The 19,996-nt window shown below is 43.7% G+C and overlaps 1 protein-coding gene across 2 annotated transcripts in view; it reads right to left on the minus strand.

Moving 5' to 3' along the window:
- Positions 1 to 1,922: 1,922 nt before the first annotated feature.
- Positions 1,923 to 19,996, minus strand: part of YTHDC2 (YTH N6-methyladenosine RNA binding protein C2) — a 66,032-nt gene continuing 47,958 nt past the window's right edge. Inside the window, exons 24-31 of one of the 2 annotated variants that reach the window (XM_083151648.1) lie at positions 18,558 to 18,753; positions 17,557 to 17,669; positions 15,196 to 15,488; positions 11,841 to 12,015; positions 11,478 to 11,681; positions 10,980 to 11,162; positions 7,991 to 8,104; positions 1,923 to 2,605 (exon numbers count right to left, since the gene is read on the minus strand). In XM_083151648.1, the coding sequence (XP_083007774.1) occupies positions 8,024 to 8,104; positions 10,980 to 11,162; positions 11,478 to 11,681; positions 11,841 to 12,015; positions 15,196 to 15,488; positions 17,557 to 17,669; positions 18,558 to 18,753 (1,245 nt within the window). In that variant the 3' untranslated portion in view covers positions 1,923 to 2,605; positions 7,991 to 8,023. Of the gene's footprint in view, positions 2,606 to 7,990; positions 8,105 to 10,979; positions 11,163 to 11,477; positions 11,682 to 11,840; positions 12,016 to 15,195; positions 15,489 to 17,556; positions 17,673 to 18,557; positions 18,754 to 19,996 lie in introns of both variants that reach the window. The other variant, XM_083151647.1, reaches the window with a different exon arrangement.

Raw genomic sequence — 19,996 nt, forward strand, 5'->3', positions numbered from 1 at the left:
TGTTTTCCTACATCAGACATTTATTTCTTGTATGGGAACAGTTAATAATGATTATAATCGTACTTGCCTTTATTTACATTTCTCCACCAGGAGATCCTGCAAGGGAGGATCAAGTGGCAAAAAGCGGTGGCACACAAGGAAACTACAGTTGCACCAACCATATGTGGAGATTTGCCTCTATGCCAAGTTGTACAAATATATGGATTGTTAGGTCGGCAGTGACCACTATTGGTCAACAGGCAGAAGGTCGACACATGAAAAAGCTTGACATGCATTCGTTGGACATGTTCAAAAGGTCTACATGAGCTTTCAATATTTTTTTGGGGGTGTCTGTTTACATGGACATCGTAATAGTTGTACCGCATCCGGTCACATGGCTCGCTGCAGTCGCTGTTACATCCTCCCTCTATACCCACTGGATTGTCGAAGTATGAACAAGACTGTTCTAAAAAATGTAAAATCATGAAAAACGCATGTCAACCTTTTTCCATGCCGACATTTTGCTTGTGTCGACTTTTTGAGCATGTCGACTGTCGACTAATAGGGGTTGACCTAATCACTGCATACCAAATATGTACAGTGCAAAAATCCACCATGCAGTAACCAGTGTCCATGGCCCAGAGAATCCCTGCTTCACCAGCCCTGGCTCAGACACCTGCATCGGCCTGCACCATGATGTCTGGGTGACCTTCTCTCGTCCAAGACCCACCCATCCCATTTGGATTCCCGATGGGGCAGTGGGGAACCAAGGGGTTTTATTTATCTTTCCTTGGCAGCGGAATAATCTACAGTCAATGCGTTAATAAAGGACAATACTAAATGTTTATTGTTTGCTGCTTAGTGAAAAGTGAATTTAACGCAAGGAAAAAAAGGCATATCAGTAAAAACAGCAGCATTTCTAATAAAACAGTAAAACTGTACTTTTTTCAGCAAATTGTTATCTACACAAAGTGTCTATCTATACAATTGTAAACATTACATCCGAACAAACTGAAAATATTCTGATGATCATGCCGTGATAATATCTCATTGGCATGCACTCCACCAAAGTTATTTTATCTCCTTCAGGCAAAGACATCATCAGAATTTCTCACAGCAAACTCCAGCGATGGAAGCAAAGAGCTCAGAAAACCATTCAAGCATCCAGTTCATTCACAGTGGATGGGCAAACTGTAGGCTTCTGAGACACTCGGGGGTGGATGTATGAAGCAGAGATAAGGGAGGAGAAGTGAGCCAGAGGAGAAGTGGCTCATGGCAACCAATCAGCACTGAAGTAACATCTATAATTTGCATAATATAATATTATACAGAGCAGCTGATTGGTTGCCATGGGCCACTTCTCCTCTGGCTCACTTCTCCTCCCTTATTACTGCTTCCTACATCTACCTCTCAGCAGGGACAATGGGGCAGATGTATTAAGCTTGAACAAGAGATAAATTCAAGGGTGATAAGGATAGATAAAGGTCCAGCCATTCACCTGCTAACTGCCAAGTTACAGGCTGTGTTTAAAAAAAATCAGTTAGCAGGTGATTGGCTGGACGTTTATCTCTCCTTATCACCCTTGGATTTATCTCTTGTTCAAGCTTAATACATCTGCCCCATTGATAGGGAAGGGCCCAGGCACCTCTTTTTGCCCACTTCAACGCAAAGCCCCCCCACACACACACACACACACACACACCGCCCCCATCTGCCTCCGCTGTGCTGCCTGCGCTGCGCTTGGTGCACTGTACGAACTACAGGCTTCTTCAATGTAGGATGCCGGCTGCCAATTAAAATGCTGCACCGGCTTTTGAGCCAATCAGAGCTTGTGTACCATTAGCCAATCTGACTGGCTCACCAGCCGATGCTGCATTTTAATTAGCCGGCGTCCTGCATTGAAGAAGCCTGTGCTCCGGGACCTGCTGGGGGAGGGGGGTGGGAGGAGGTGCCCGGACTGGAAATCAGTCCTGGGCCCCAAAATTCCTAGTGGCAGCCCTACCCCTCAGTGTGGTTTGTAATCCGTTTAGAATGCAGTGTGAGCAAATTCTGACCATATTCTTATCTAAATGTGCAACAATTCTGAAAAACAAGCATGTTCTTGCTGTGCTAAATGGGTGCATAGGTTAAAGTTCTGTATACAATGTAATAAATATAACTTCATTCTTAATATTGAATTACTTTTATATCATCTACCTATGTCAATTTATAATGCCAGGTAGTATCTTACTTTGTTTGTAAGTAATCAATTGTCTAAAGTAAAACTATACTTCCGTCACCTATTGTAATCTTACTTTAAATACAAAATGACTTATAAGATTTAACAGGGAAAAGTCAGTTAACAAATAAACAGTTAACATTTAAACAGTGCAATTAGTTTGAGAAGAAGTAAAGAACATACAGTGTATTCAGCTGAAAGTAAAAGTGCTGGACTGGGTAAGCGTCTGCATTCCACCCCATGCCAGCATTTGCCCACCCTGATCTAGGACAGCTACTATAGTGCTCTGTACAGAATTATTCAGGTTGCTTGTATACAGTTAACGGAAATCATGAAAGGGTTTCTTCTATTTAAACACCGGTTTCAATCATAGCAGATTGCAAATTCACAAGCGTGTAAGCAGGAAACCTGTTCAGAGAAAAAAAAAATACGGGCAATTCATTAATGTACAATAAAGATACAGTATATGATAAATGTTACTTGTGTGCCTAACAAGGTGGGTTATCCAGACCTGATCGCATGGCTGCGGATTTGTAGTGCAAGCGATTATCGATAGTCTGCAGATGCACAAGGCCATCCTGCGATGAATGATGCCATTCCGTTTTGTCAGACTGCATTTAGGTCTACAAGCATTAGGTCTACACCATTAGGTCGACTTGCATTTAGGTCGACCTGACTGAAGGTCGACATGCGTTAGGTCGACAGGGTCATTGGGTCGACATGTGTTAGGTTGACAGGTGTTAGGTCGACAGGGTCATTAGGTCGACAGGGTCATTATGTCAACAGTGAAAAAGTCGACATGGTTTAAAAAAAGAAATAAATAAAAAATGTCATCATTTTTTCAAGCGTCGACAGAGTCAACATAGCACCGCGTCCACTCGCCATGCTTCAGGCACGGTGCCTCGCTACGCTTGTCACACTATTTTATTCTCCCACCACGCCCTAGTGGATGGTAGGGCATGAAATACCGCCTGCCGGCACATGTCGACTCATAAAACAGTCAAATGACCCCATGTCGACCTTTTGCATGTCGACCTTCCCCATGTCGACCGGATGACCCTGTCGACCTTATAAAAGTTGACCTAATGACCCTGTCGACCTAAGTCATGTCGACATAAATGCAGGTCGACCTAAATGCAGGTTGACCTAGTGGTGTAGACCTAATGCTTGTAGACCTAAATGCTGTAGACAATACGACCGTATCCTGATAAAACATGCTTTTTTTTCTTCCGCTGGACGTATGCAAGTTGATTGAAGGAATACGGCGTTTGTGGGCGGTAACCAGTCATTTTCTGGGACTGTCAGGGAAAATGCAGGCGTGCCCAGACGTTTTGAGCGGAAGCCGTGTCAGGTCAGCTCTGGACCTGATGCGACTGCGTCAATCACAGCCGCAGAGTAAGTCCTGGGCTATGCACAGAGTGAAACAATCGTTCGATGGCGAGCCTTGCTAAGCAATTCACAGACTTGCATGGGGCGGGATTTCACTCAGACTGGGCAGCAACTATCTAAATGCAGGATGCTGCTAAATCACAACACAGCCAGCCAGCCTGAATAACCCCCATAGTTACACCCTTTCCCTGGCTTTGATATCTTTATTCAGGAAAAAGTGAATCTTACATATAAAGATGTTCTACTGTGAGTGCTAGAGCTCCAGTCTCATACGTCGACACTGCTCTCATTGTCAGTCTTCCTCAGCACCAGGTTTGGATATTTATGGGGTTTATGTAATAGCCTGCGAGCTGCACTCCTGGAGATTCTGGGGAGTCTGCCTGTATTTTTGGAGAGGCAATTATTAAAAATGCGCAACTAGGTTGGTTTTGCCTTATAAATGATTGCTGCTTTGAAACTATGGGCAGACTTGCCGGAATTTCCACAGAGCGTGCAGCTCGCAGGCTATTACAGAAGCACTTTTCTCTGAATTCAATTATTTATCTACATTGCATCCGGAAAGTATTCATAGCGCTTCACTTTTTCCCACACTTTGTTATGTTATAGCCTTATTCCAAAATGGAATAATTAAATTTTTGGTACTCTTTACCTAGAAGGGCGCCCACAATTTTGATCGTGGGCATCGTTAGGAAAAAAAAATTGCGTCAGTCACATCGCATGCGTCCAAAAAATCGCATGCGATGCGACCGACGCGATGCCCGCGATTTCCCATAGGGAACAATGTTAAATGTCCCAGTTGACCCGATTTTCCTGTTCAATGTCCCAATTAACCCGATTTTCCATAAGAAACAATGTTAAATGGCCCACAGAGGCCAAATAGGCACCCTGAAGTGTGAAATGGCCCCCCCAATTGTTAACGCCACCCCACGATCAACGTCAACCCGAAGCGTGGCAAGCGCAGCGAGCCCGCGAGGGGCGGCGGTACGCGTCCTACGACCTTTTCATACCCCCACTATCCACGTCGACGCGGAGTTGAGAATAGAAAGTGTGGCTCGCTGCGCTCGCCACCGAGCCCGAAGCGTGGCGAGCGCAGCGAGCCCCGCGAGGGGACGTGGACAGCTGTGAAGCCCGCGAGGGGACGCGTATACCTGTGAAGGTGTCCGCGTCCCCTCGCCACGCTTCGGGCTGGGTCACACTTTCTATTCTCAACTCCACGCCGACGTGGATAGTGGGGGTATGAAAAGGTCCCCTCAAAATTCTACACACAATACCCCATAATGACAACGTGGAAAAAGTTTTTGTGGGGATTTTTGCAAATGTATTAAACAAAAAGTAATCACGGGTATATAAGTATTCATAGCCTTTGCTCAATACTTTGTTGATGCACCTTTGGCAGCAATTACAGTCTTAAGTCTCTTTGAATAAGATGCCACAAGCTTGGCAAACCTATATTTGGGCAGTTTCACCCATTCATCTTTGCAGCTTTCCAGCTCCATCAGATTGGATAGGAAGCATCGGTGTGCAGCCATATTCAGATCTTTCCAGAGATGTTCAATCGGATTCAAGTCTGGGCTCTGGCTGGGCCACTCAAGGACATGCACAGAGTTGTCCTGAAGCCAATCCGTTGTTATCTTGGCTGTGTGCTTAGGGTCGTTGTCCTGCTGAAAGATGAACCGTCACCGCAGTCTGAGCTCAAGAGCGCTCTGCAGCAGGGTTTCATCCAGGATGTCTCTGTACATTGCTGCATTCATCCTTCCCTCCTGACTAGTCTCCCAGTTCCTGCTGCTGAACAACATCCCCACAGCATGATGCTGCCACCACCATGCTTCACTGTAGGTTTAGTATTGGCCTGGTGATTAGCGGTGCCTGGTTTCCTCCAAACAAGACACCTGGCATTCATACGAAATAGTTTAATCTTTGTCTCATGAGACCAAATAATTTTGTTTCTCATGGTCTGAGAGTTCTTCAGGTGCATTTTGGCAAACTCCATCCGGGCCATAATGTGCTTTATACTAAGGAGAGGCTTCTGTCTGGTCACTCTACCATACAGGCATGATTGGCTGCATAGTTTTCCGTCTGGAAGGTTCTCCTCTCTCCACAGAGGAATGCTGTAGCTCTCACAGATTGACCATCGGGTATTCTTGGTCACCTCCCTGACTAGGGCCCTTCTCTCCTGATCGCTCGGTTTAGGTGACGGCCAGCTCTAGGAAGAGTCACGGTGGTTCCGAACCTCTTCCATTTACGGATGCTGGAGGCCATTGTGCTCATTGGGGCCTTTGACGAGCCATGTAACACTGCCCGCCGGCCATGCAAACACCGCCCCCGCCACTTGCCAAATTTCCCCTCAGCACTGCGAATGGATGTTTTGCATATACATACATTGGCAGGCTTGCATGCGGGCCTGAAAACATAAGTTGGTCGCCAACCATCGAATGATTTCTGTAGCGCAAGTAAATCTAAGTCAGTCTCTGCTGACTTAGATTTGTGGTGCCCTGCTCAGAGGACAGGACGGGCAGCTGCCACCCCGTGCCATCAGCCGCTCGCCCCAAAAAGGCAGGTGGCCACCATCATTTGATTTCCTGGGTGCACCCAGGAAAACAAATTGACAGGGGACCAAATTAACCAGAATCACCCCCATTGTGTGTAGAATTTTGAGGGGAAAAAATGAATTTATTGTATTTTGGAATAAGGCTGTAACATAACAAAATGTGGAAAAAGTGAAGCGCTGTGAATACTTTCCAGATGCTCTGCATAATATATTACTATATGCTCTTGCTGTGTAACATTATAGAATCTAAAACTTTGCTAGGCACAAAAAAGCTACAACGTTTCTCCTAAATATTACACCATGTTTTCTGACTCTTTACTCTGGAAAGAGCATAACAGAATGGGGCTGTCAGAAGCATTTCTTGGCACACTCAAAGTTTTAACATACTACACAACACAGTTTTCCAAACTTCCCCATTACAGTCCAACTTAATATCCTTGTTTCAACACAAATAACTAAATTAGTACATGAAATCAATTTTATTTAACCTTCTGGACTCAAGAATGGGTATCCTTAAAACCTGGACTGTAATGATGGAGTTTGGGAATCTCCAGTACAGTGGATGCACAGAAGTGTACAGTATGCATTTTTCTTATATGTTTCTGCAATTTCCAATCGGAGACATCTCTGTGCATGAAATGGGCATTTTGATACAAGAGCTGGGCAGGAACAATGTGACTGCACTGTCCTGTAAGTGTGGAGCTAGAGTTCTGTGCTATGTGCAGAGAAGCATGTTTCAGAAAGATGTCTAATGTCTAACAATGGGCTAGCGCTATAGTCCCTATACTAATGGTGACAGATGTGCCTATGGAAAAAAAAATAGTGGGCAAAGTGACTTCCCATGGACCCTTCTCCCACCGAATTAGCCCTATGGAAACTGGCATTAGCATATGGTACTTAACCAGGCCTCTGCATCATCACGCAGACAGGCACAAAGATTCCATGTGCAGGTTTTGGTGGAACACATCCAGCTACATTAAATGAATAATAATCCTATTATATATATATATATATATATATATATATATATATATATATATATATATATGTCTCATGTTAAAATATATAATTATTATATAATATATAATAATTACAATACAGTATATATATTGTGTGTGTGTGTGTGTGTGTACACACACACACACATACATAAGAAAGCAAGAACAACTAACCACTAGCCTTGCAAATACATAGATCCCCCGAGCGGCTAAACAAAAGACCTTCTCCTTTTATCTTCCCATTGATTTCATAGATGGATAAATGGCATGGGGCATAGATGTAGAGATCATTACTTAGAACAGACTGGAGTCAAATCTGTTCATTTCCCCCATGAGAACATTGTTCCTGTCGTTACAGCTGTCAATGGAATCTGCAATTGAGGAATAAAGCCTTTTCAAGGCTATTTGGATAGATTCCTGCGGTAGATAAAGTTGTCAATACCAACGTCAGGACTCATCCCCCTGTGTTAATTACTGGGGAGAGTCTGTAAACATTATGCCAATAGCATTGTGCCCCAGTTCCAGGGCAGAGACACGGCACACTGCTGACAAAATAATTTTTAGCGGATTCAATACACCCAATATTTAGTAAATCAGGGATGTCTATTGTTTCCTGTATTAAATAATCGATCCAATGATCTATCGATGTATAAAGTCGGATTTTTCTCTGCGGATTAGCCCTTAGTATTTGATTTGCAAAACCTACAAAACACTGCAGAGAACACAAACTTGACACTTTTTACCCCAGAGGGTATGGTTACCACACAGATAACATACACTGGAAGCAGTAATCCTCCTCTCTATATGAAGTAAATGTCTGTATAATGGAGAATGTTTGTACAGGATAAATATACTCACTGAAATAAAATGGCACCTGAGTGTGGCTGCTTGTCAGTGAGAGACACTTCTATCTCCCAACAGAATTCTGTCCCAAAGCAACAATAACTGATCCCCAACCTGCGGCTCCAGTTCCTAAAACAGATCAAAAATGTGAAAAATACATACAACGAATTCACTCAAAATCACAACAAACTCACAAGAACAATGTAAACTACTAGTAACCATAATTCTTCACACATGCAGTAAATACAGAATATCAGAGACCTAGAAATACAACCATCAGCATATAACAATAAATCCTCCTGCCTAATATGGTGTAGGTACCAGCAGATTCTTTCATTCCTGTAACAGTAGGACTACCATGGTTGAGACTTGTTTTCCCAGCACATCCCTCAGATGCTCGATCGGATTGTGATATGGGGAATTCAACGCCTTGGGTGAAATTTACTAAGAGGAGGCACCCCTAGGTGCAAAGTTTTCTACCGAGAATTTCAGAAAACAATATTAAATTAAATAAGTTGTGCTCATATTTCATCCTTAGTTATGTGGTGAGGGACAGGATTCACTTCTGTTTATACACAGATTTTAAAACTGGAAGCCACAAGCTCTGGTTTTGCCTATTACATTGACCATAAATAATTTCAATCGGTTCTGGACCACCAAACCGAGGCACCCCTGCAAGTGCTCTGAGGCACCCCAGGGAGCCTAGGCGCACAGTTTAGGAACCACTGGGTTAAATATTTATACTTGTATAATAATAGATCATTGTGTAAATACTTTTATGAAATTGTGTGTAAATTGTATATGTAAATGTTATCATTTATGTGCAGTATGTACAATGGTGGCAGTGATTATAAGGTTCATTTCATGTATATACGCACATTGGTGGCCAGGGCTGACAGGAAGCTCTCAAAAAGCCTCACGTGTCCAGCAGTTGTCAATCTAAACAGCTGTGGCTCGAGACAGAGGCGGGAAAACTGACCCCTCCCTCACTGGGCAGTGGAGGTCACATGGTGCCTTCAAAGGGCTATATAAGAGATGTCAGCAGCAGCTGACAGTCAGGCTGGAAATCCCTCCCTTAAGTGCTTGCTCCTCTCCCTGTGTCCCGAGCGGCAGCCTAGCTGTAAACTGCCAGGCACAGGGGGAAGGAAAGGGCAGAGCTGGAGAGGGAGCTAGGATCGCTGCAGGAGCTGTGAGTCCCCCCACGCTGTGTGGGCAGCAGCACCTGCCAGCATTAAATCCCCTGGCGCTTACCTCCGGCTCTCTCTTGCTGTCAGATGGCAGCTGGGAGAAGTAGCTGAGGTGCTTCTGCATTAACACAGCCTGGATCCGCTGCCCACCAATACAGATGTTGAGGGAGGAGTTTGGGGAGTAGCCATAAGCTTCAGATCAAGCTAGTGGCTAAAGACTCAAGGAGAGATATGTATGTAACATCATACACTACAGGTAGGTACTCTCCATATTAAACCACATGCAGGAGAAACAAACTGCAGCTACAGCACTGACAGCCTTAGGTAAGGTGCCCATACACGGTGCGTTTGCACCATGCGATGCGATACGCGCTCTGCGGGCATCACATCTGACAGAACAAAAATTATGTGCTGCACATACTTTTTGTACTGCCCTCGGATCGCATTGCATCGCATGCGTTGCGATGTGATCCAGCCCATTATGGGTACGATCATCGCACGTGTATGGGCACCTTTAGTGAGACTATTAGGAAGTAGTACTGTGCAGTAACCGTAGAAATAACAGCAATAACAATGCAGTTACGTTATGTGATAGGAAAAGAGGCCATGGTTAAAGAAGTAGGCAACATGAAAGTTGTATCAATTGGTGAGGACAGTAAAAGCACACTGCACACCATATAGTAAATGCAGCTGAAAGACTAGGGCTCATAATAGCCACAATGAATGTTGTTATATGCACTGTGGCATGAATAGTATACCAAAGACAGCTCAAGTGGCATTCTAGTGTTCATTCTAGCATTGAAAACCCATGCAGTTACTCTTCCCTGCCTGTGGTGTCGTTGGCTGCAGTAGTGCTTCTAGCACAGTGTGGTCTGTATATAAGCATTGATATGCCTACCATACCTGTGCTAGAAACACCACAGCAGACAGCGACACCCCAGGCAGGGAAGAGGAACTGCATGGGTTTTCAAAGATAGCGGGTGCTCAAATGAACACTACATTATATAACAGAGACTGGAGTATACATTTTGAATTGAATGTTATTCTAATACAGCGGTCCTCAAACTATTTTGCTCTGGAACCAAACAGTAAGAATAATTACAGGGCGAGTTACTGCAGAAGGTCATCTCATCACATGTGTAGTCAGCAGACAGCACATACATGGCAGCATTGTGGAGGCACCAAATGATGGGAGGAGTCTAACAGACAATAACAGACAACACAACAGATTGTTCAGACTCCTTGTATCACTGACTGATATTAGAAAAGTCATCAGCCTAATGGTCAGCAACATGGAGTCGTGACCCCATGCTGAGAAGTTCGGGACCTACTTTTTGACCCCTGAATTTCTAAAACCAGGACCAGTTCTTTGAGCCCGGGACTGGTTAAGCTCAGGAGGGGGGACCCCACGCCGTTTAAAAAAACTTTTTTTACCAAAAAACGCAAATTAACATGTCTCCAAAATCAAACATTTTCATGACTAAAAATCACACCATATCACATTTTTCACCCACAAATTCGCATCCCAATAAATAGTTTTTTTTTTAATTCCCGATTTTGGAAAATGTGACAATGTGCCATTTCAGAAGCTTATTAAAAATCGCATCCCATTATCGCATCACCCTTTAGCTCTTTCTACTTTATCTCTCCCCAAAGCTTAGTAAATAAACTCCCCTATCTAATACATCCCCCTCTTAATAAGGAAACTGCAGCATTCTTTGTTGGAACTAGCCCTATTCCAGCACTATTAGACAGACTATGAGACTGTGAGATGACTACACCTTTACCCAGTTGTCAAACCCATATGCAAAGGTTACCTGTCCATCACGGCTGATCTGCACTTTCTTATTGTCATTCCATGGGTTCAGCAAGTGGTGGGCAAATTGAAAAGGCAAGTTGTCCTTCCTTATCCATTCCACCTTAAACACGCCTCCAAGACTTGTGGATCCCCAGTCCTGACTTTTCTCCCGGCCGATCTCAGAACACATTCGTGCAAATCCCTAACAAACAATAAAAGAGTTCTATATAGTCACACAGTGAACAGACAGACAACTGAATGTCATCAAGATGGGTTTCTACTACAGTAAACTGTCTTATGTCCAATTGTATACTAGGGGTACAGGAAATGAACAAAGGTTCAAATCAGATGGAAAAATCATCCATGATACAGGATTTTACAAATATTAATTGTGTATTGCACAAGGCCCACCGTAACAGCTCTGACCCATCGAGATATTAACATAATTTAATATGACCAATGCAAAACCATATTTCTCATAGGAAACCATTGTTAGATAAGGACACTGGATTTTCACCTGGAAGTGTCCAGATCCCTGCACAGAGAACACCAGATACACAGTGCTGCTCTCCCAGAATGCTCTGTTCAGCTTGCGCTCGTTACTTTGAGTCGTAGACCAGATCCCTTTCTGCTGGGAGATTTCAAGGTTTCTCAGGTTGCAACTCTTCATGATAAAGTAACGCACTGACACGTTTGGTCGCGGTGATGGGGATTGTGAGCCCTATGAGACAAAGAAAAAAATATACTATATTCTATTTGTTTGCTATTTACTGAATATAGTACAATAACTATAGCTTAAATTCTGTCAGATATAAACCTCTACTCTGATGTAATAAATGGATACGTCTTTTAGTACATGTGATATCAGTGCAGGTGTTACCTTGAGTGACGCAGGCGGAGTAGGACTTGTACAAGGGCTACGGTAGCTACTGTTTTCAGAAACGTTCACAGCAGACTGATCTGACTTATCTTCCAGTCGCTTCGGGTGTAAAACGCTCCTCTCAATATAATTGGGTTGTTGAGAAATAGCTGGTGACGGAGCTTTCACACTTGTTCTGCGGAAGAAAAACCAAACAAACAAATAAACTAGAATATTGAACCGCAAGGCACATAGATATGCTTTCAGACCGCAAATGCTGGGTCGCACCCGGGATTAGGAGACGGGTCTGTCCCAGGAGCGACCGGCATGTGCGGTCTGAAAGCTCTGCCGCCGATCCGGGTTATTGCCAATTTGTGACATCACACAAGGGTGGGGCTGAGTGCATGTGCCATTGGGGGGTGGGGAGCAGGTAGAGCTTGGCGATGACAGCACTGCCTCCTCCATACTGTGAACGGGACCCAGGTCGCTCAACCCAGGTTAACCATTCACACTGCACCTCGACCCCAGACAGAGGCATGTTCAACCCTGGACGTAACCAGGGTTGAACTTCCGGGTTGCTCGACCTGGGGTGGCCCTTTCACACCGCACCTCGAACCAGGTTGGTAAATGTAGCCACCCAGCAATTACCCGAGTTTACAGTGTGGTCTGAAAGGGGTATACAGTCAGAGATCGGCATCAATACACATACGGGAACATAGTAATAATAATATTATTTTTAATATAGCACTTTTCTTCAAATAGGACTCAAAGAGCTTTACATTTGACTTGACAGCACACAAAGCAAGCTTAAGAGGATATTAGTGAAATGCTTGAGAGAACAGGAAAGTCTTGAATCTATTTTTAAAGGATTCAACAGTGGGGGCCTCTGGCACTGTACGGGGTAGAGAGTTCCATAGTCAGAGTCACAAAGTTAAAGGTCTACCCCCAGATGTGTTCAGGCAGATTCTAGGTATTGTTAATAGTCCATTCTCTGCAGATCGCAGTAATCGAGAGGGGCAGTAAGGAATCAGAGGCAGCTTCCATTACCTTGGGCTCTGGTCGTGAAGGGCTTTGAAAGTTATTAAGCCAATCTTAAAAGCAATTCACCATCTTACAGGCAGCCAGTGAAGGGCATAAAGAATGGGTTACATGACAGCTGTGTGCCGGAAGTAGCGGCTGGAGCCGCCAGGAGAACATAAATCACTGCTGAGCCACCAGGTACAATGTCCACAATGTCCAAGTTGACATAACTAAATAATAAATGTCGACATGGTCAACGTTGACATTAGGGTAATTTGGACACTCTCATGTAGATATAAGGATTGTCTGCATATTATACCTAATATGGCCATGCAACCATCTTGAGCTAAAAATGTGTTTTGTGATATAGTGAGTTATCCTGCTAGAAGCAGCCATTAGAACAATGGTAGACTGTGGTCAATTAGGGATGTATATGGTTAGCATGAGTACTCAGACAGGATGTGGCATTTAAACAAAGTTGATTTGGTGTTCAGGGGCTCATCATGCACCAAGAAAGCTTCCTTACACCATGAAACCACCACTAGCCTGAACAGTTTAAAAAAAGCAGGATGGAGCCCATAGATCACATTTCTTCATGAATTATGCACAGGACTGGCTTATTATATGTAATTGATAGGTGGGTTTGAGTGTTCAAAAAAGTTTTACTTGCTGGGTATTACAGACCCCTCAGGACCACAGTAATCCTGGATTACTGTGGTCCTGAGGGGTCTGTAATACCCAGCAAGTAAAAGTTTTTTGAACACTCAAACCCACCTATCAATTACATTACCACACCCAACACCAAGGGGCTGAGCGCTACACTCAATCTACCTTAACTGCGTAACTCAAGTCGGACTGGTCATCCGACAAGTGAAGCAGCTAACCCCGACCAACCGGGAGCAGTGCGCAGGAACCAAAAAACCAATACCTTGGCTTATTACATATTTGCATTAACAAGCATGTGTACAGGTGTACTGAATAAAGTGACCACTGAGTATATTGCACAACCAATGGCGACCCAGCAATCTCACCCATGCTAGTTTTAGATGCCCATAGGGCAGTGATCTGATTTACATCTAATGCCAAGATAGTCAGATCACAGAAAATACAGATGCCTCTTAAACAATATTTCAATAATTCTACAACACAGGTTCTCAAAGTAGGTCCTCAGTGCATGTTTTGCAGGTCTCCTGACAGAATCACAAGTGAAATAATTAGCTCCACCTGTGGATCTTAAAATGTATCAATGAGTAATGAGTGCACCTGTCAGATGACCTGGAAACCTGTGTGGGGTCCTGAGGACCGAATTTGAGAACTCCTGTTCTACAGGGTTTGGGGAGGTCTACAACTGGCTGATAGCAGCAAAATTATAAACAGCCCTTCTGCCTTTTTTTTATATGAAAAAGCTGTCAAGGCAGGGAGACAAGTTCTTATTGGTCTATTTACTTATTCACATCTTCCCTTGATGGACATACTGTTACTGTAAATATGGCGAGATTACCATGTAAATGAATATGCATTTGTTAATACTGTAGGTCTCTATACAGCATGCTATAAATATAACTACAGAGTGCCCAATCATAAGTATAGTTCTGACTTCTGAATCTCCCTGGGAAACTTATTTTATGAAATCCAGAAAACGATAACCTTCTTCACTGGTTGCGTCAAATTCATTGGTTAATACACTACATAACATATTATTAAATAAAGTGTTCTGTGTCAGCTTTTAGAGTTTATATATTAATGTTTAGCATTGTTTTCCACTACAAGTTCTGTTTCGATATATAGTATTCACATTTTAAATCACGTTCTAAAGTTGGGTACACACTGGAGCGTGCACAATCGTGTTTTGTTCTTCATTAGCATACACAAGACCACCAGCGTTACGAAACAGCATATTGTGCCGACAGCCCTCCAGTGTGTACCCAGCTATATTCTAACAAATACAATGCATCACTTAGATATAGATGTGCGGTGCGAGACACATGATGCAATTGAGCCACCTCGTCCTATGCAATTCTGCTAGCGCGCCGTATCATTTTCATCCAGAAATGCATAGGAGTATACCTATCTGTAGGTTAGGAGCTGTTGTATAAAGTCAGAAGCACAGGTCAAGCGATCTTTTTAAATTGAAAAGGAAATTTTTTAGAAAAATCACAACGCATGACTTTTGCAGAGTCCAAGGTGTGCCAAATTGTGCCATACATGGTGCAATAAAACAAAGATGTATGTGGACACATCCGTATATCCCCTTTTTTGTGTTCGGGTAGTTTTTCACAACATTACTTGTTCCATTTGATGCTTTAACCACATATAAGCTACATTAGAAGTAAAATAAGAATAGCAGAGATCATACCTGTCTGAACTGCAGAACTCATCTGAGAAGTCGGCTTCCGCTAAACTCTTGCGACTATTGTTTGTCCTCCAGGATGAGGACACTGGAAGTTCTTCGGAAGACATTGGTCTTGGCCTTTGCCCAATTCCAGAAGGCTGCTGTAAACCTGCAGACTGCTCTTCAGTGCTCAAAACAGCTATGACCGAACGGATGGTGGCCTCATCTACTTGTGACCAAGGCTTGGAGGGGGCCTTCATTCTCCGCAGGAACAGGCTGTGCCATTTCTGCCTCAGTTGTAGCAAGAGACCAGCAGCCTTTAGAAGGAAGTGTAAATTAAGTTTCCAACAATACAGCCACAGTTTAAAAAAAAACTCCATATTTGTATACAGTAAGAAAATAGGAATCTACTACTTTTAATTACAATACTGTAGATTACTTTTAATTTACCCCCCCCCCCCCCCCCCCATTTCTACCCCCTACCATGGATTACAGACAACTGCTTTCCTGGATACCCTTGGCCTTAGAGAGCATCGTCCTCTGTATGCTTAGTTGTCCCATCAGTTTCAGCACAGGGAACATTAGACAGTACAGTTTACAACCTAGGGAGAGCTAGGAGTACGTACTAGGAAAGTCATAGGAAAGACCAAGATTCAGATAGTGACCCGTGACGGTGTTGCTTTGTACCTGGTAGAGAACTTGACTGAATTAGACCTAAAGAAGTCCAAATACAAAGTACGCTGAAGAAGAAAACACTGGTCTATACTCGATCATGCTCTGGAAAGAGTAACGACAGCCAGACTTGTTGACACTTAACAAAGAACATCCATAGGACAACAAGCACGACTGGACAGGAGGATTGCTGAGAAAGGGAGAAAATTCATCAGCAGATGGGAGATTGGGATAGGACCAGACTGGACAGGCCCAGATATCCATTTGGGAAAGATCTAAATAGACCTACACACACTTATATTACAAGACATAACACAGCCCCCCCAAAAAATGCCAGACTCAGAAGTCGTACTGAGCTGAAAGCCAAGGAGGCACCATCTCCCAATGACAACCATAAAAATAATAAATCATCCTGACCCCTAAATTATTTGCAGTTGGAACAAATTCATTCAAACTCTCCCCGTCCGTACTAAACAGGCTATCCTGGACTGCTTCCAAAATACGTCTTGGTACTCCCTCCAACTCTTACAGAATGCTCCACGTCACTTTCAACTAAACTCCCATATATAGACCACAACACATTCCACCTCTCCCTCCGCCTCCATGCTTTTTCATATACTCCATATCTTTAATCTATCTTCTCCTTGCTATTTGCACACCGATTGGATGAGTCGATGGTCCGGGACAGTTACTGGGCGGGTACTCTGATGTGACATCTGGTCACCTGCCATGTTGAGGTAGGACCAGGTGATTTAAGTGTTTATATGCTTATATTTGCATTATGTCTTATTTTTTGTTTTTGTTTTTTCTATTTTATTGTATTACTACTTTCAATTATGTTTCAGGTACTCAGTTACTTAGATCACTATACTGATTCAATTATATAGTTAAATTGATAGATGGAAAATTTATCCTAAAATATCAGCCGAGAAATTATCGATTTTCATTTAGATGTCTCGGGAGACCACTCCACTCTCTACCTACATAGTGACTTGTTCTAAAAAGTTAAAAAGTTTTTGACCCTCACAAATGTTACTTTAATGTCATCATCCATGACTGGATGTGTTGTATCATAACCCTGTTTTACGAGGTTCAATAAAAATATAAAAAATTAAATAAAATAAAAATCACTCCAGCAGCAGTAAAGGCAGCTGAAATGCATCTAGCTACTTGAGCACCTAAAGAAACACTAGCTGCTAGAAGAAATGGGTGGGGAAGGGGAGAAGGAGCCTGTGCTGCTGCTAGTCCCAGTGTACACCAGAGGATGATAGAAACAATCTGCTAATGATGCTATATGTCAATCTTCCCTTACATAGAGGAGAATAGCTGGAGCTCACAGGATCAGCATCTATATAATTAATATTGGTATAGCCAGCAGGGTTTTTCAGTGACAAGAAGAGAATAACTGTGGGTGAGCCTGTTTTCCATCTCAATCTGCTGCTGTCTTAAATGGATACTCAGCCCCTAAAAAACTCCACAACATATATACAATAAAGACAGCACAATTAAAATGGAAGAAAATGACCAAAAATACACACTGTACAATAGGAGATTATAATTATGGGGTTTTTTTTGTAATAAATGTAATTTTTTTTCCATTTCAATAGCGCTGTCTTTATTGTATATTTATTTTTCAGTGAAAATAATGCAATACTAAAATTGGCCATAAGGTGTCAGCGTATGCAAATATATGTGTTGCTCTGATCGTATTACCTCAGGATCAAGTTTAAAATGTAACCACTCATCCAGCTTTAGTGTTGCCATCATAGCTGTGGTGCGATCCTCCATCTCACTGTCACTGCTGTCATTGGGAACACCATCCAGTGCTACTGCAATATACGGAGTGAGAAAAAAGTTATTTCTTAGAAGAATGACGGAGTTTTCCAGAAGTAGCAGAATCACAGAAATACTGTAGATACTGTGTGTGACACTACATCAATCAGGACACGTCTGAGGACTGTGTGCACTCATCCCTGACAGCGCACTGTCCTGTCCTAATGAAATACAATGCAAGAGAAGGTGTTTAAGCGTGAAGACAGCTTAAATCCCTGCTGATATTTGTTATGTAGTTTTTCTTTGCCCCTCTGGTGTGTTAGTGCTTAAAGTGGTTATTCAATACAATCTGAAACTATGTCATATAATAGGTAATATTTTGCTGTTGAAAATGGTACAAACTTTTCAATCCAGGCATGGCCAAACTCATGCCTTGTCACAGTTTTGTTATAAGGGAATTCTAAAACTATGGAAAGGCATGCTGGGATGTGTAGTTTCACAACAGCTGGAGGGACACAGTATGGCCATGCCTGTCTTAATCTGGTACTATAATAAAAATATATCTATATAAATAAGAACAACTCAACATTTAGAACCACCATTATACAACGGTGATTAATGTGGTGGATTCTGCGATATCCAGGAAAACAAAAGTTTATGCTGATTTTCCCATCGGTGTCGATTTAGAAGTGGACACTAATGGAACCACCGCTGCATCTTTGTAAGCGGCGACTGTACATTAGAATGTAAAAGCCATGGGAGGTGTCCTAAGTACAGAGGCTCCCACTGCACGAATCTCCGGCATTCTGAATATAGGCATGATGAATGCAAACCCTGGCATGGTATTTGCATTTTATCTGCCAATGCACTTTAGGATTTTCACCATGCTATGCAAGTTTACGTTTATTAGTCAATGAAGAACCAGGCGGTGAGATCCCTACCGCGGAAGTTAGATGGCTCCTGTAAGGCATTGCTGGGTAGTCTGGCGGGTCCTGAGAAGATCACTACAGTGACAGGTGTAACCACAGAGCAGCACCTAATATTAGAAATTCTATGAGCCCGAGTCATCTCGTCATAGATCAGCCAATCAGTGACCAGCGCTTGGATGGCAGCCGCCTGCCCGTTCTCAGGGGGGATCTGTCCGTAGGGAAAAACTTGTATTAGCATTTGTTCATGATATAATACATCCTACTTATTATGTTCTACAGTCACTGGCATTAGCAGTAAGTCAAGAGGCATCAAAACATTCTCTTATAGATCACAGTTTTGGAAACTTATTTCGGTACTCTTTACCTAGAACGGCGCCAGCGATTGAAATCGCGGTCGTCGTGGGTAAAAATCGCGGTCATCGCGGGCATCGCGGGTAAATCGGGATGACCACGATTTTCCCATAGGGAACAATGTTAAAACGGCAGATTGACCGGGATTTTACTGTTAAATGCCTCAATGGACCCGATTTGGGGCCAAAAAGGCCAAATTAACCCTTAAATGTCCCCCCAAATTTTTAACGCCACCCCACGATCCACGCCAACCCGAAGCGTGGCGAGCGCAGCGAGCCCGCGAGGGGCGGCGGTACGCGTCCTCCGACCTTTTCATGCCCTACTATCCACTAGGGCGTGGTGTGAGAATATAATAGTGTGGCGAGCGCAGCGAGCCACCGAGCCCGAAGCGTGGCGAGCGCAGCGAGCCCCGCGAGGGGACGCGGATACCTTCACAGGTAGACGCGTCCCCTCGCGGGCTTCACAGGTGTCCGCCTCGCCACGGACACCTAGGAAGCCCGCGAGGGGACGCGCATAACTGTGAAGGTATCCGCGTGCGCTCGCCACGCTTCGGGCTCGGTGGCTCGCTGCGCTCGCCACACTATTATATTCTCACACCACGCCCTAGTGGATAGTAGGGCATGAAAAGGTCGGAGGACGCGTACCGCCGCCCCTCGCGGGCTCGCTGCGCTCGCCACGCTTCGGGTTGGCGTGGATCGTGGGGTGGCGTTAAAAATTTGGGGGGACATTTAAGGGTTAATGGGCTCTGTGGCCCATTTAACATTGATTCCTATGGCCAAATCGGGTGGATTGAGGCATTTAACAGTAAAATCGGGTCCATCGCGCCTTTTAACATTGATTCCTATGGGAAATCGGGAGCATCGCGTCGCGGGCATCGCGGGTACATTTATGGCCGGCCTCGACGCGACCGACACGATTTTCATGTTTAACATTGGTTTCAATGGGAAATCGCGGGCATCGCGTCGGTCGCGTCGCGGCCATACATAAATGTACCCGCGATGCCCGCGACGGGCGCCCTTCTAGGTAAAGAGTACCCTTATTTCTATTATTCAAGATTTTATATTACAGCTACTTCTGCAGTTTCTAATACATGTAGCTCC

The sequence above is a fragment of the Crinia signifera genome, chromosome 1 (assembly GCF_055691185.1).
Source record: "Crinia signifera chromosome 1, ASM5569118v1, whole genome shotgun sequence".
NCBI classification, from domain to species: domain Eukaryota; kingdom Metazoa; phylum Chordata; class Amphibia; order Anura; family Myobatrachidae; genus Crinia; species Crinia signifera.